The 15050-nt window shown below is 40.5% G+C and overlaps 1 protein-coding gene across 1 annotated transcript in view; it reads left to right on the top strand.

Moving 5' to 3' along the window:
- Window positions 1-461: 461 nt before the first annotated feature.
- dars1 (aspartyl-tRNA synthetase 1) overlaps window positions 462-15050 on the top strand; it is a 35073-nt gene continuing 20484 nt past the window's right edge. Inside the window, exons 1-6 of the mRNA XM_059342906.1 lie at window positions 462-613; window positions 4061-4163; window positions 7250-7279; window positions 7653-7710; window positions 9331-9423; window positions 10539-10641. Coding sequence (XP_059198889.1) covers window positions 591-613; window positions 4061-4163; window positions 7250-7279; window positions 7653-7710; window positions 9331-9423; window positions 10539-10641 — 410 coding nt within the window. The 5' untranslated portion in view covers window positions 462-590. The remainder of the gene's footprint in view (window positions 614-4060; window positions 4164-7249; window positions 7280-7652; window positions 7711-9330; window positions 9424-10538; window positions 10642-15050) is intronic.

Raw genomic sequence — 15050 nt, 5'->3', positions numbered from 1 at the left:
TATTTTTGCAACATGTACATTTCTGTGTGTGAAACATATTTTTTTAAGATCAGATTTTATGTTTTTCTTGTTTATGTTTTTTATGTGTTTCTTTTGGGTTCAAAATTTTGATCAAGTAAGTCAAAGTTAAAAAGTAACTATCAGGACATAGGCTATAGGTGAGGTAACGCTGAAAAAAATCATAACAACATGGCATGGTAAAGATTTTTTAACAGATTTTGTTTAACCGACATCATAGCCCAAGATTTCAGAGGGTTAAATTGAGCGCCATTGTGGCTAATTGCCATAACATAATCCCATTATTAAGCAATAGGTATAATTATGCTCAAGCTGACGCTCTCTTTGCGCCATTGTACATTATTTTGTCCACCACGTGTGCAGTGAAGACCGGACCGGAGGAGGATAAGCTGGTCGGAACTACACTCCCGTCTTTCGTTTCGAGCCGGAACCCAAAGCATCCCGTATTTTGTGCTCCGTCAAAACAAGTCCTTCCTTCCTGTGCCCGTCCATGCTTTGAACAGCTGATGCGGTTCTTCTCTCTGTCAGACAGCCGTGCATTTTGTCCTCATTCTCCAAGAAAATAGCTCGACATGACAAAAGAGGAAGTCCAGGGGTAAGAGGGGTGGGGAGGTTGTGTGTGTTATAAATAAGGTCTCACAACGGCGCTTTTAATAGCGGCTGATAGCACTATTACGGTTAGCATCAAGCTAGCATTAGCTAAATATGCAGCAGATTGCATCATCTGACAGTTTAAGTAAAAAGTTTTACCCATGTAACCCAAATGTTAAGATAGCAACAACAAAGCTTAACACAACATTAGCCCAGTACTTGCAGTCGGGATTTGGGCTTTTCAAACACCAAATGACATTAAAGAATCGCTCAATTTATGATGGCCCTACTTAATTAGCTATGTGCTTGGCTTGAAATACCTGTCAAGATGTTACAAGTGTCATAGGTTTCTGTTGGTGAAATCGTCTTGTTATAAGTTGGTTGATATTAAATAAATATCAGCTTATATACTTTGTCAACTTCGTTCTTGGCTGCAAACTCAAAGCTGGAATGTGAATTAATTTGTATCTGAAATCTGGCACCTTATGATTGTGATAACAGCTTGAATCATATTCTTCCACATATTTGCAGGTTTACAATATACAACACAATATTTAACGTTTAGTTTTATGATAGGGGTGTGCACCCATCCCAGCCTGTCAGTTCGTGTTTGTGCACATTTCACTGCTGTAGTCAGTTTTGCCTCAGGTCATGGCTCACATGCTTTTCAGGTTAGGAGTTGGAGTTGTAGACGGAAAGGAATGTTTGAGATGTCAAATAAGGTCGTGTACTTTTAACTTTTCGAAGGAAATACAATGAGTGACCGGGCAAAAAACAACAACCTGTATGATGCAATGCAATGCAATATAGCAGCCCTGATGTTAAAATGTTAGGAGATAACTTCTTTAGTTATACATGTGTAACCCTAATTATTTGGTATAAAACAGTGATATATCAAAGTTGTTTCTATTATTTAGTTCACCACAATTTCAAATACAGACTTGTGTAATTATATGAACCTTACCCAATAATTAAACCAATACAACAACACCACAAATAGCAGCTTTAAAAAAAAAAAAAAAAACCTTGTCAACAACATTTAAAAGTTTCTTTTTTCAAAAGCTGGATCCTCAATGGATTGCTTTTTATTAGAAAAAGCTGTCAGCAGGAACTTGATGCACTTTGGACGACTATGTCTCACGTAATGACTGATAACAGTTTTTTTTAAATGTGCAACGGCTCTTTCCATTTATTGTCTTTTATGAATACACCTGTTGGACATGTTTCATTTATGACGTCTTATATTCCATAAGGCAGTTTACTGTTTATTATCAGTTGCCAAACGAGAGTTGCTGTTTGTTTAACTTTGCAACATATAACCACTTGTCTGTGAGGAATTAAATTTGCATTGTAAAGAATGGACAACCATAAAGTTTATTTGTGTATTGATTTAACGGCAGATTGTAGCTGTTTGTTGACAGCTGCTCCAGACTGTCAGACTCAACTCATTTGCCTTAGGTTAAAAAAAATTGTTGATCCAGTTTAACAAATACAGCTGGTTGATAAAACAGGTTCATAACACTGCTGTAACACCAGGGCACTCCTACTCATGTTTTAGGTTCTGTTTACCCAACAGTGCTCTCGGGCGAAAACGACAAAATATTTGATCAGATGTGCCTTTTGTTTAGACAGCGACGGCGTTTTATGGGCTTAAAAACACACAAAAATGTCCAGAGTTAAAATCTTAATAACGCTCCACCATTTAGTTTCTGTCTTAAGGGTTAAAATGCAAAAGTGTCTCTGATCAGCTCTCAAGAGTACACGTTTACGTAACATCCTTGTGCGGTCCAGGCAAACAACAACAAACATGTCGGACTATTTCCATCAGTCAGACATTCAAGTTGCCCTAGCAGCTCTGAGAACTATCCAGGAGTCATATCAGCACTTAAACAGAAATATGACAGATAATAATAACAGAACAGAGAAGGTGCATTATTTTCCTAGGGCAATTTGTTTTGCGTCACCGTATGCAGATTTCCCCCTAAAGATGCTCGTCTAAATACGGAATAAAATGTGAGAACGTAACGCCACTTTTGCGTTTTCTGTCCAGATCATCTCCATCTAAACAGGGTCCTTAGGCTGTTTGTTCAACAGATACAGACGCTGTGTTCTTTCTAAACAGAAAAGAAGCTTTAAGGTGTTACAGAGAAGTATAAGGCAGTAGTGCGAGGCAGCAGTTTTTAATATTTAAAATGTTCAGACTTAATTCTCATGGGAAGTTATTTGTCTGTAGGCTGTTGGAGTGGTGTTAGTTTTACATTCTGCAATAAGGGAAGTATATACTGTTGACTAAAGTCCTCCCTTGTAGGAAAAGGACATCATCCGTTGTGATTTTTGTTTCTTGTTTTGGATTTATTGCTATGTATAGTCGGCCTTTGGTCCTTGTTATTTCCTGTGACTAAATAGGAACAGCTCCCGTTTTGCCTGTAGGCTTCCTTCAGGTCTAGACACCTGGTGTCATTGGGAAAGCCAAACAGCACTCACTTGCCAACAATCTTCGCTCACTTGTATAGCGGTAAATGAAAGCGTGATTTGGAGAAGGGCAAAGTTCAGACTGTTTATAATACTAAGTCTGTGATCACCTGGTTTTTTGCAGCTTTTTCTTCAACAGCCTTTTAGTTGTTGACCTGATATATGAACATATCACATCCTTAGTAAACCAACATTACTGCAATATTGTGGCCTCGAATCACTTGCGTTTTTATTGAGAATTCAATTTTTAAGGCAGATTTTATTCAACCTTACAGAAAAGTATGTATTATTTTTAAAATGAACAAGGTTTTGAATTTATATTCTGTTGTGTTTCACTGCTGCCTGTTTATGACATTTGTCCAAGGCTTGTAAGTGTTTAAATGATTCACATTCATGCACACAATTCATGGTGATTTCTGCTGTCCTACATGCTGCATTGTGACCTAATTATTATATCTAGATAAGAATGTAGTGTTTATTTAGTCTATTGTCTTGTTGCTGCTACAAAATAAACTTTACTTTATAGGCAAATGTCACACACTTATCAGCACTGACATTGTGTTAGGCTGTGTAGTGTTGCAGAAGCATTTAGCAAATAAAGACACCTTTATGTTCAGCTAACACCAAATGTTATCATAATCGGATAATCTGTATCCTTCGCAGGTTTTTATAATGGATTAGAAAGTGCTGCTGAGACTACTGTCTGAGTAAAGCTCTAGTGTTTATCTAGCTAATCTTACTGTCTGATATCTCTACTTTTAGCCACACTCCAAACTCCCAGCCCTCCATTCATGCAGGCTTCAGCTGTTTTGTCTGGAATAACAATGGGATTAAAGGTAGCACAGACATAGAAGCTGGAGGTGGCGATGGCTCGGAATGAATTTTCCCAGGCGGTCAACAACTTCCTCATGGGATGCAGGAGAAATAGAAGGTGGAAGTGGACTTAAATGTTTATGTTGTGTACCTCTTCCTGTTACAGGGCGACGGAGGAGGAGCAGCAGGCCCAGTCAAAGAAAGGCTTGAAGAAACAGCAGAAGGAAGCGGAGAAAGCTGCAAAGAAGGCCGAGAAACAGGCCAAGCTGGTCAGTGGTGTTTTTGTTTTTTTTCTCCTGGTTTGTTGTTTCACATCCGTCGCCTCCTCTTCCAGCTGGTAAGGCTGTGACGTGCAGTTCTGCAGGGCATTGTGGATCCAGGGGGGTAGGTTAGCCACAGGGGGGGCAAAACTATCCATTGTTTAAGTATTCCTGTCATTTTGGCTTTGTTTATATCCACCTAAACAAAGTGCTATTTTCTTCTACACTGAGTGCACAACATAGTAGCAGGCATTAAATGTTGAAATCAACATAAAAACTTTTCCACCACAAAGGTCTTGGCACTTCAATAAGTCCTGTGACAGGTGTGTTGGACCATAATAGCTGTAAAAGAACCAAAAATCCAAACAGACTGTCAAACGCATTTACTCACTCCAAGGAGTTTAGTTTCTGGTTCGGTTTATTTGTCTGTTTGTCAGCAGGATTACTGAAAGGATTACTGGTGGAAGGGGGTAGCAGGGGCCAAGGAAGAGCCCATTAAATTTAGAGCGGGTCACAATAACAGGGCGGATACATTTTATTTCACTTTTGCTAACACAGTATGATAAAGCCTTTGGCCTTGGCAGAGGTCTGCACTCTACAGGCTCCCTTCCACAGTGTTTTGGTCGTCAGGAAAAAAATGTACCTGATTTATCGTTTTCATTAATAAAGTGAGTAAAAGAAGTCCAGATTGCACAAGATTTATATGCACCAAAATATGTGGATCAGGTGACTTTGTCACGTGTTTGTGTTCCACAAACATATCTGGAATGACAGCAGTGCATGCATTTGCTTTTCATTGCCAAAGAAGCCATTTCTTTTGGATATATATGAATGTGTGTAAACTTTGTGGATGCACTAGTCTCTACAGGCAACAGGGCAATATTTTGGTAGTTCTCACCAATCCCGTTTGAACAGCCTGTTCTTGACAACAGGTAAACAGTCAATGTGGAGGGAGAAACAATCTCAGTACCTATCAACAATCATTTAACATGATTTAGATTTTAATTAGCTTAGCTAACTTAGCTGGCAACTTGTGAATCAATACGGCTATAGACATCAAACTCCAACTCCATTCTCACATTTCAAGTCAGAATGTAACAGTGACCAACACACAGAAGTTAAGGCTCAGCCCCTTTTTCCGTTTCTTGTTTTCCTGATATCTGAACCCCAGAAATATCAGCATTGTTAGTCGATAGCCAGTGGGTCTCAGATTGGGGACGCATTGATATTGATTTTGTTTCTGCCCTGCCACTTACACACTGACAAAACTCAGGGTATCCTCTAATACTGAGTACCAAACCAATAACAGGGTTCCCCTTTCTTTAAATATCCAGTGTATATAACACTTCCGTGCTGCATGATACTGGATCATTCTTATGGAAGGTAACATAAGGATCTAAGTGTAAATCAGAACATCTTAACTTCCACCATGCTTTTTAGGCTGGTGCATATTTCGTGCTGTGACATAACTGGTGGAGAAATACAGACCCAGCAAGGGACAGATCTGCTGTGATAAAAGTTGAATAGCTGATGCTCCACTTGCTGTACCGTGTGTGTCGGTGTCCACATAACAGTGTTGGCTCAAATACATTTTTTTCCACAGCCTGTGGGCGGCTCTGTCTTTTATTTAATTTTTTTCCCCCTCACAAGCAGAGTTGTTTGAAGTGTTTTGTTCATAACATTTAATGCCATTCGTTGTTTTTTGAGGTTCCAAAAGACATGGGCCTATTAAGCTGCTGCTTCATCAGCTCCACAGTTGTATTTATGCACTTAGTTGCACTTTGTGTGATTGACATTGGAAAAAAATGACATGGGTTAAGGTTTTCAAATGCAAACATCAGGGTAAACAGGAAACGGTGGTAAAGATGGGCGCGAGCTAATGTTACAGTTGCGACAACATGGACAAACAAGACAATCTCTGCATCCATCTTTGCACAAGAGACAAGTGTAAAGAACTAAATACTTGCTGCGGTTGGTGGATATTGACTGCCGGGCATCCTGCTGGCCAGTGCAGAAGCTGGATAGTGAGCTGGGAGGCCTGCGGGGCTTTGTCCTTGTTTCTCATAAGATTGTTGGGAGCTGTTAAATAATGTTTCATTAGGTCAGTATCTGGATCGTTGTCAGTGCTAAATGTTTCCTCTGGCATTCCCTCAAAGCAAAATCCACAGGATGTAAATGCAGGATCCATTGTTAGAAAATGTGTCATCTAGCCTGAAACTGGCTTATCCAAGACTAATTAGAAACCCTGTGCATCAGTGTGTTGTGAATCAACGGGCTTTTATAGGTAAAGGCAACAAAGTATCCTTGTCTCCCTCCTGGATTCATCCTGTCAGCATGTTTCATGGAAGAAGCAGGTGTTATCGCTGTTTAATACCCTGGCTATTGCTGCCTATATCTGTGTGTCATAGTAAGCATTGCCTAGGGGAACGTGCATTGAATAAGCGTCACCTTTGTTATTTGCAGTTGAGCAGTTTTTGTGCTGACACTTGTCACTTCAGTGGCACCGGTGTGAGCCGGTTGCTTCGTGGCTATCGCAGGTCTATATCCAGTTGATCATAAGCTCCAATATCATCCATCATGTGACTGGATTATCATATCAAGGATGGGCGATTTCAATTCACTCCACCGCTACCAGCCATTTCCATACACCAATATCAATTTGCATAGGAAATGGAATTGTAACTTTGCCAAGACTCGATCTCATCGCACTCTGGGAGTCATTTGCCTAGAAGTCAGTGCAGAGATAAAGAATCTGTCCACTTACGCCGTTTCTATTACAAAGCAATATCTCCTCCTGCCATTACTCATTGTCTATGATGTGTTCGAGCAATGTGTAGAAGAGCTATGCGTTCCAGGGATCTGAGGCTTGGCTCCGGGACTGAGCTATGATTTATTAATTTTATTCAAATCCCTGATAGCACAAGATGAAAACACAATTTACATGACTGTTGTAGCAAATCGTTTTAAGTTGCTCCATTTGAAGTGAAATGTTTTTGAACATTTTAAATGTTTGAATTTAATAGATAGTCCTCGTGTTGTTATTTCCTGGCTATTTGCAATGGCCTTTAAATCCCCGCCGCCTCTTTGTGTTTCAGGCTGCCGAACAACAAAGCACAGAGGAAGATGTAAGTATCCCCTACAGACCACACAGTACTCATCCTCTAAGACCAATTTCTTCCTTTCTGCCTGACTTTGATTCTACCTCTGCTTTCACACCTTTGCGACAGTTTGTATGCAAATACCTGCACGCCGAACACCTCGTCTCTGTTTTCTCTTTGACTATTTTCTCCTAAGATCGCGATAAGCCTCATTATCTGTTCTGTCTGTCTGTTATCTCAGATGTGGTAGACAGACTGACGCTTATGAAATCAAAGTTGCCTCAAGAACAATAGAGAGTTGACGTTCATGCATGCCCTGAACGTGGTGTGATGTACTATTCAGCTGTTTGACGAAATGGCTGATCTCAGCTGCTAAAATGTTATGTTTGTAAAATTTCAGGACTTTGCCAAGGACAGATACGGTGTGTCACCTATGGTCCAATCTCAAGAAAAACTGGGTATGTATCAAAGTTGTTTCCCTCAATTATCAGCCAAACAAACACTCTTGTTGCTAAAAACACAGAAAATGTATAGTCTGCTAATATGTTCTGTTCTTGAAGATATGTTAGATAGATATACTTTTAGAATAGTTGAGTTTAGTTTCATTAAAATAATTTGTGGCCTGCCCCTGTCTCAGGTCATGCCATTTGACCGATCACTCTCTTTATATTCTTGTTATTTGCCAGCTGTCCATATTGCCCCTCTCTCTTCCAAGTGGGCCTGCACTATGTCTGCATAGTGAATAAAAGATGTGCATTTCCGAACATTGTATTCATCTGGTGTCACAGAAACATTCACAGAATAGGATTACACCATATACACAGTAAACAAAAACATTTCCTTTGGTTTGAACAGACGTCTGTTTTAATATTAAGTCCAGGTACCAGTGTTGTTGACTTGTTTTTTTCATTCCTTATCTCTGTGTTGCATTATTCTCAATTTCCTGTCAATCATCTGACACTTACTAGAAGTGGAAGTCTCTCGAAGCTCATAGCTCTACAAGGTTCTGTGTCTTTTTTTATTGTTCTGTATTTGGCTTTGCCTTACCTAGGATAATGGTTGGTTGAAAGAGTCGCAAGACAATGTATTTTCTTTTGTGAAAGTTTGTCTTAAAAAAATGATTGGTGCAGGTGTAAACTAGACTAGACTTGCAATATCATTGTTATAAAAGTCACTCGTGACAGCCATGCGTTGCAAAACACAGGTTGAAAATGGATACCTTAGTGCAAAGGGTTCTACTGCATAGTTCACCTTTAACGTGATGTAAAAATATGGCATCCTGATATGGAGAACGTGCAGCAACTCCCAAATTATATGTTTTGATACAAGACGACATCCTGGTCCACTTCTCACGTTACCTGAGTCTGGCTGTCAAAAGTTACAGATTAACACGATTACAGCTGATAAACTTAGAAATATGCTTCTGGTCTCTTCTCTCAGCACGATTGCAGCTGTGATAATTGCAGTAACTAATAGTGCACGATAGCTGGCGGATGAAAGAGGCAGCAGGCGGACCTGTCGAGGTCGTCCATCTGTCTGGATGCTCTTTCAGCTCCAGTGGCAGCAAACAAACTAGGCCCTCCCTCACCTGCATGCCAAGCCCAGCCACTGGGACGGGGAGGGGGGGGGGGGGGTCGGAGGCTGGAGGGCCAAGGCTTTCATGTGGGTTGACGTGGAGTTCTCAGCCAAAAGGGCGGCTCTGTTTTCTCTGGTGTAGCCTCGGTGTCTGATAATAAGGAGAAAGCATGCCTCTGAGTGACACAGGTGAAACTAGAGTCAATTTGTCATATAGCCCACAGAGAATGGCTGAGTTGGACAGCTTTTCAGCAGCCCTCCTAGTGTGTCTTATTTATTAGGCAAGTCTGTAATTTGAGCATTTTATTGTGCAGTACGTCTGCACACGATCATGCGTGCTTATTCACATTTCTTTCTGCCTTCGGGAGTGTGCAGGGGGGAGTAGGAGGGGTGTTAGATTCTTTACACAGAGGTGGGGAAACAGAGGCAGAAAAGTTCTTTGAAGTAAAAAAGTCTTTGTGTGTGTGTGTGTGTGTGTGTGTGTGTGTTTGTGCGTGAGCCAGACAGGGTGTTGGTGCGGGTCCAAGACCTTGCTCCTGAGAAAGCTGACCAGCTGATCTGGCTGCGTGCCCGAGTCCACACCAGCCGAGCCAAAGGTGAGATCACCCCTGTCTTTGTTCACCTTTCTTTCACCCCAGAGCCACTTTCTTTGAGCAGGAGACACAAACGGCCAAGATTAGATGACCCCTGTGCTAATCCTCGGTGTGCTATAGTGAAATGTCTAAAAGGTCTGCCCTTGGGCCATCTCTCCATGTCACTCCCTTCTCTCAAAGACCAAACCGTCATACAGGGTGCCTTTGACTCGCCTTTAGATGTCCCATGACCAAGATGACTGATATCACTCTTTTCAGGCTGATCAACACCAAAGTTCAGAAACTACAAAAGAAATGGGCGCCTTTTATTACCTGGACTCCTGTATATAGTTAAGATATAAACTTTAACCACTTTTTCTGCAATATATTCCTCTGTGGGAACGTGCAGACACTTGCAGCACTTTCTTCCCCCCATTCCTTCCATGTTAAGTAGGGTTTGACAACCTGAGGGTGTTTTTGATATCATTGTCAGACTAGCATGTCAGTGCCAACTGGAAGCTCAGATAACCTCGTATTTGTCGGGTTCCAGCTACTGGCAGCCATGAAGTTGCTCTATTTGAATACAATGAACCCACTCAGCCTTGCCAGGTTATTACATCTCTGTATGAAACACCAAACCTTTTTGCCGCTGTGCCAAACTTGTGATTACAAACAAGCTCAGGTCTCAATGATTACCTTTTAGCCATTTCCTTTCAAGATAACTGCCAGAGTCGAGAGTCACTTCCCCTCCACTCATGTCTTCATTCTCTCTGCTCGCTGTAAGGATGTCCGTGTGAGCAAAATAACATCCTGATTTGGTCTGGGATGAAGTGCATCTGTTGGTGGGAGTTTGGCATTTCTATTATCCCCACCACCCACCCCCTTCTCACAGGCAACAAACATCAAAGTACCTGGGTGGTCTGACTGTCTTCTGCCCTCAGTTTTTGTTGGCTAACTTGTTTACACTCTTCCAAGGTGTGTGTGTTTGTTAGGAAGGTAGCAATCAGCCTTTCTCCACACAGAGCTCTTCAAAGGGAAAAGACCGTTAACAAATGTTTGACACTTTACCTGTAGATGACAAGGGACATCCTTACCTTCACACAAGCCGGCACTATCTATTGTTTTTGTTTTGTCTTCAGGGAAGCAATGCTTCTTGGTCCTGCGTCAACAGCAGTTCAACGTGCAGGCACTGGTCGCAGTGGGAGATCGTGCCAGCAAGCAGATGGTCAAGTTTGCCGCAAAGTGAGTACGGAGACTGCTCTTCCTGTCAAAGAAGGCACAAACAATGGTGGGAAAACCCTGGACCCTAATCGTCCACCGATCCATTTTCACACATTCTGAGTGAAGTGGAGGGTGGAGGAATCAATCATTTTTCACTTGACAACAAAAGCTGGCTGTTAACAGGGTGGGATACAGGAGCGTTTTTAATGGAGCTGTTCCTGTCGAGATGGCAGATACAGCAGCTTGGAGCAGAGGAGGAAGAAATACTTAAGAGCCAAGCATCATTATTCATGTTCACAGCCAAATTATAGCCCATTACTGGTAGTCTGTAAACGAATGCTGCTATCAGCGGATATGCACTTTATTAAAAGGGTTAAAGGAGGAGGGCTGAGTAATTCCACTTAAGCTGACATCTGATCACCTTAAGGGTGCTGTTATGTAGAATAAAGCTAAAACTGGACTTTTATTATAAAACAACATAATCTGGGCTGTCGCGATTTCAATCAAGTCATCAGAAGTGAAGTGAAATGAGTTATAAACACTGACATGAAAGCCCCGTGCCGCCGTCATGCCCTCGTCGGAAGAAAAACACACAACTTCTCAAAGGCGACACAAAGTAGATTACCAGTGACTTGTAGCTGCGCTTTCCCAAACGACATGAACACTGCTGAATTCAGAGACAATGTTATAAAACGACAATCGAACTGGAAAATTATGGAATATTTTGCCGTTATTTCATTTTTTTTTTTCATTTTATTAATTCTTCTTTTCAAACCGAAAAAATAAACTACAACAGCGTCGGCTAGATGCATATACGTATACATACACATACTCACATAGACACCATTATACAGATGTACATAAACATATATAAACATTTACACACATATAGCCCTATACATATACATGCACCTGCCCCATCTAAGTAATAAGATGGATATAAGAACCAGTTAACTTAATATTCTCTGCGCATTTCCTTATATCATTATGGTCCAAAAAAAAGGTAGTAGGCTGAAGTAAAAAATATTTCTCTGGGCCTCTCCCCTGGTACTCTTAATAAGAGATTTTCTCTCTATATATAGCCACTTAATGTCAAATAAGTATGTATTGTTATTGTTATATATTTATTTATTTTCTTATCAGTCAACCATAGTATATCAAACAAACTAGATCTGAGAATTTCTATTACTCCCGCAAAGAAAACAAATGAAGAAAACAACAACAAAACAAAACACTGAAGGCAGTTACAAGAATGTCCTCATCCAGTTTGCAACCTATACTTTTTTAGCATATCATTTTTCATAAGCCTTTTTAACTTAATAAAGAGCAAGACCAGGGTTTGGTTGGCACACTATGCTATACACTGTATTTCTCTAGCATAATTTACATTAGAATATTCTAACTAACAGCAAATAAAAAAAGGTTACCTCCTCAGCTATCAATAAATATGTTTTTAATGTACTTAAACCTTTTCTAAAATTAGATGATTGGTGATAGAAGTCATGTTGTGTATTCATGCCAGCCAACCACATCACAGGATTGGATGATTCTTCAATGCTGAATTCAAAAATTTAATCAAAAAGTGACTTAAAATATAAAAGTATTATCAAATCGTCCAACTCTAATCATCATTTGTCTTGTACATATAGTCCTTTTAGATTTACAGATGTTTGGAAGGATATGTTTGCCATTCTACCAATATTTGGTGAATCAAACATGCATCCATAACACGAAAGACCATAATTATCATGTGTTACTTAAAAGGCACCTCCTCAGATATTGCTAAATTGAGGCAGTGCAACACCCTTAACTGCAATCTTCCAGACCAAAATGGCAGTTAAGACATTGGATAATAAAGAAGTGAAGCAATGCAGAGATTGCAGCTATATTTAAAACAAGCCTTCCATCAAGTCACAGTAATCACAGCCTTTTGCAAAATGCTGCCATTTAGGCTGAAGACGAACAAGTGTCTGCAGTTTCATCCTCCCAGAGAATGTTTCAAGAAGAAATCAGTTTGATTAAAATGATTAACTTAGCAGCACATTATGGACCGAGCAGTGTGACACCACTGAGATGTGCCAGGCTCCCTTATTGTTCCAGACTGAGGCGGCTGTGGGTTGACCCCGAGGACAATAGTCTCTCCGCAGCTTCACACTTCCCTGATTGTTTAGGGCTGAGCTGAAATACAGACTCATTGTTGAATTCTGTAATACAGACTATTAGAGACAAAAGAGACATTTTTGCAATTACTGCAATAGTCATCAATCACCTAGATTAGTTTGAAAGACATAATCATGTATTCAATACAGCCAGATTAATTTAAAAACATGAATGACTTAATGAAATAAGTTAAATGATGAATGGAGTTTATGTACACACCTGCCTGAGTCATATGTAAACAAGTCAGAGCTGCTTAATGTTTGATGAAAACTCAGATGTGCATAAATTACCATTTTTCACACATTCATTACGCTCATGTTTTGTAAATGAGACTCCAGGAGCCTCTTGGCAGTTTGTAGCAGGATGTTGAAGTACACACGTAGCTAAACACAAACACAAGAGCATTTTTCTGATGAGGTCGAGGTCACTGCTGCTCAGACCAGAGTCTTGACCTCTGCTGTCTGAACACACTGACCCCACTTTGTTAGAAGTGTCAGAATCTCCTGACCGCGCCATAGTTCCCTCAGTCACTCAGCTGACCTGCTTTAACTTCACTTCCCCTCCAGTGTTTCTTAACACAGCCATAAAAAGGACCAGTGATTTGTTCAAAAAGCACTTTTCTCAACAGCATGTTCTTTAATGTTGTAGAAATGTTTGCTGTTGTAACAGGATATTGTGTTAAGAACTTCATACAAACATTTTAAGATATTTTTGTAACCTTTTATGTGTAGCAGTTCCTTAATGTGGTTCTGAAATGTTGTGGTCGGGCAGTTAGTGTTATGCAATACATTGTCACATGACAACAGAGCGAATGAAAGTAATGACACAGTTGCCAAGACAACATGGTCTTACGACAACAACAAAAAACACCGCGAAGTCACCCCACAGAGTAACAAGTTACCAAAAAGAGTTTCTGAGCGCCACTCCTAGGACCAAAATATTATGTGCTTTTATATCTTTATATCTTTAGGAACAGGTGGCACTATCAGTTCCTGTGGTTTCTGGCTCACATCTAGTTTCACACACTTTGGCGTGGTGATTGACAAGCTGAGTAAGACCCTGGATTACAAGTTAATCCTCTCATAATCATGCCGAGGGGAAGCGATGACATTGCTGAGGAAGTCTCCTTTCACATATTGTATGTCCAAGTCATCCTCCTCTCACTCACACAGTTTAATTAAGTGATCTTCAGCCTCTTTAACCTTTACTCAAGTGCATTGCTCAGGGTGTGTGCCAGAAGGGGACTTTGGCCCATTTGCTTAAACTGTAATATTAATAATCTTTTCTGATATTTGTGCACTGTGTGAGGTCTGGTGGTTTGATTCAATCTCGAACCACCTGTTCAGCCAGAGGGTTTTTTTTTTTTTTTTAAGATTTGGATGACAATTTTTGATATAATCTGTGCTGTGAACATGCTGTGACCCTACGCCCTCATCCTTCCTGAATCGCATCTTCCGTGCTGCTGGGTTGAATATGTGTGCAAAGGATCCATGTTTTAGAACTTGCAGCCTCCTTGCAGCAACATGCATATTTTATGGATTCCATATTTCCATATGCCATGGCCTCTCTTTGTGTTCTTTCCTGTTCCTCTGATAGTCAAGCTCACTGGCTGATATTGAGGTTCAGATGATTGTCATTGCACAATGTGTCAGTCTTGTGTACTCCTGCAAAAATAGTTGATAAAGACGGCATGTTTTTCACTGGAAAGTATTTGTCGTGGAAACTGATGATGCTGGACTTCTCACACACAAATGAGAAAGGAGACTCCAGATGTTTTAAGTTAGAAGTTACTTTTATAAAATGACTCGAGGAGAGGTGACATTAACAACCATCTGTGTATCATCACAGTACAGTGTCACAGCCAGCTCAGCCAGACCTTCCCTCAGCTGTGGTATATGTGCTTTAACATTATGCTAATGTTAGAGGTCAAGTTCGTCAAAATATTACCAAATATGACTCCTTAACATATGTGTACTTTGGATTGGTCATGAATATGCATGAACCAAGAAGCGCCTTTCTGTCTGCACAATGCACAGATAGAAAGAAAGAGATGAATGCAGCAGCTCCACCTTGGAGGCTCCCTGTTATTGTCAGGTAAACCCAAACAATTGGAGTAAAGGTCGAGTCAGTGTCCAATAGTTTAAAATATGGCAGAGGTCACTCTGAATTGAGGAGAGTGCCTGTGACAATCTATAAGGTGCAATCCCACTATAGTCGAATACCTGGAATGATGTGCCCGGTGAGACATCCCTAGCGGCCAATTGACGTTT

This window comes from Centropristis striata, chromosome 10, assembly GCF_030273125.1.
Source record: "Centropristis striata isolate RG_2023a ecotype Rhode Island chromosome 10, C.striata_1.0, whole genome shotgun sequence".
In the NCBI taxonomy this organism is placed as follows: Eukaryota; Metazoa; Chordata; class Actinopteri; order Perciformes; family Serranidae; genus Centropristis; species Centropristis striata.
The sequence above is the reverse complement of the archived record's forward strand: the minus strand, read 5'-3'. Positions and strand labels throughout refer to the sequence as shown.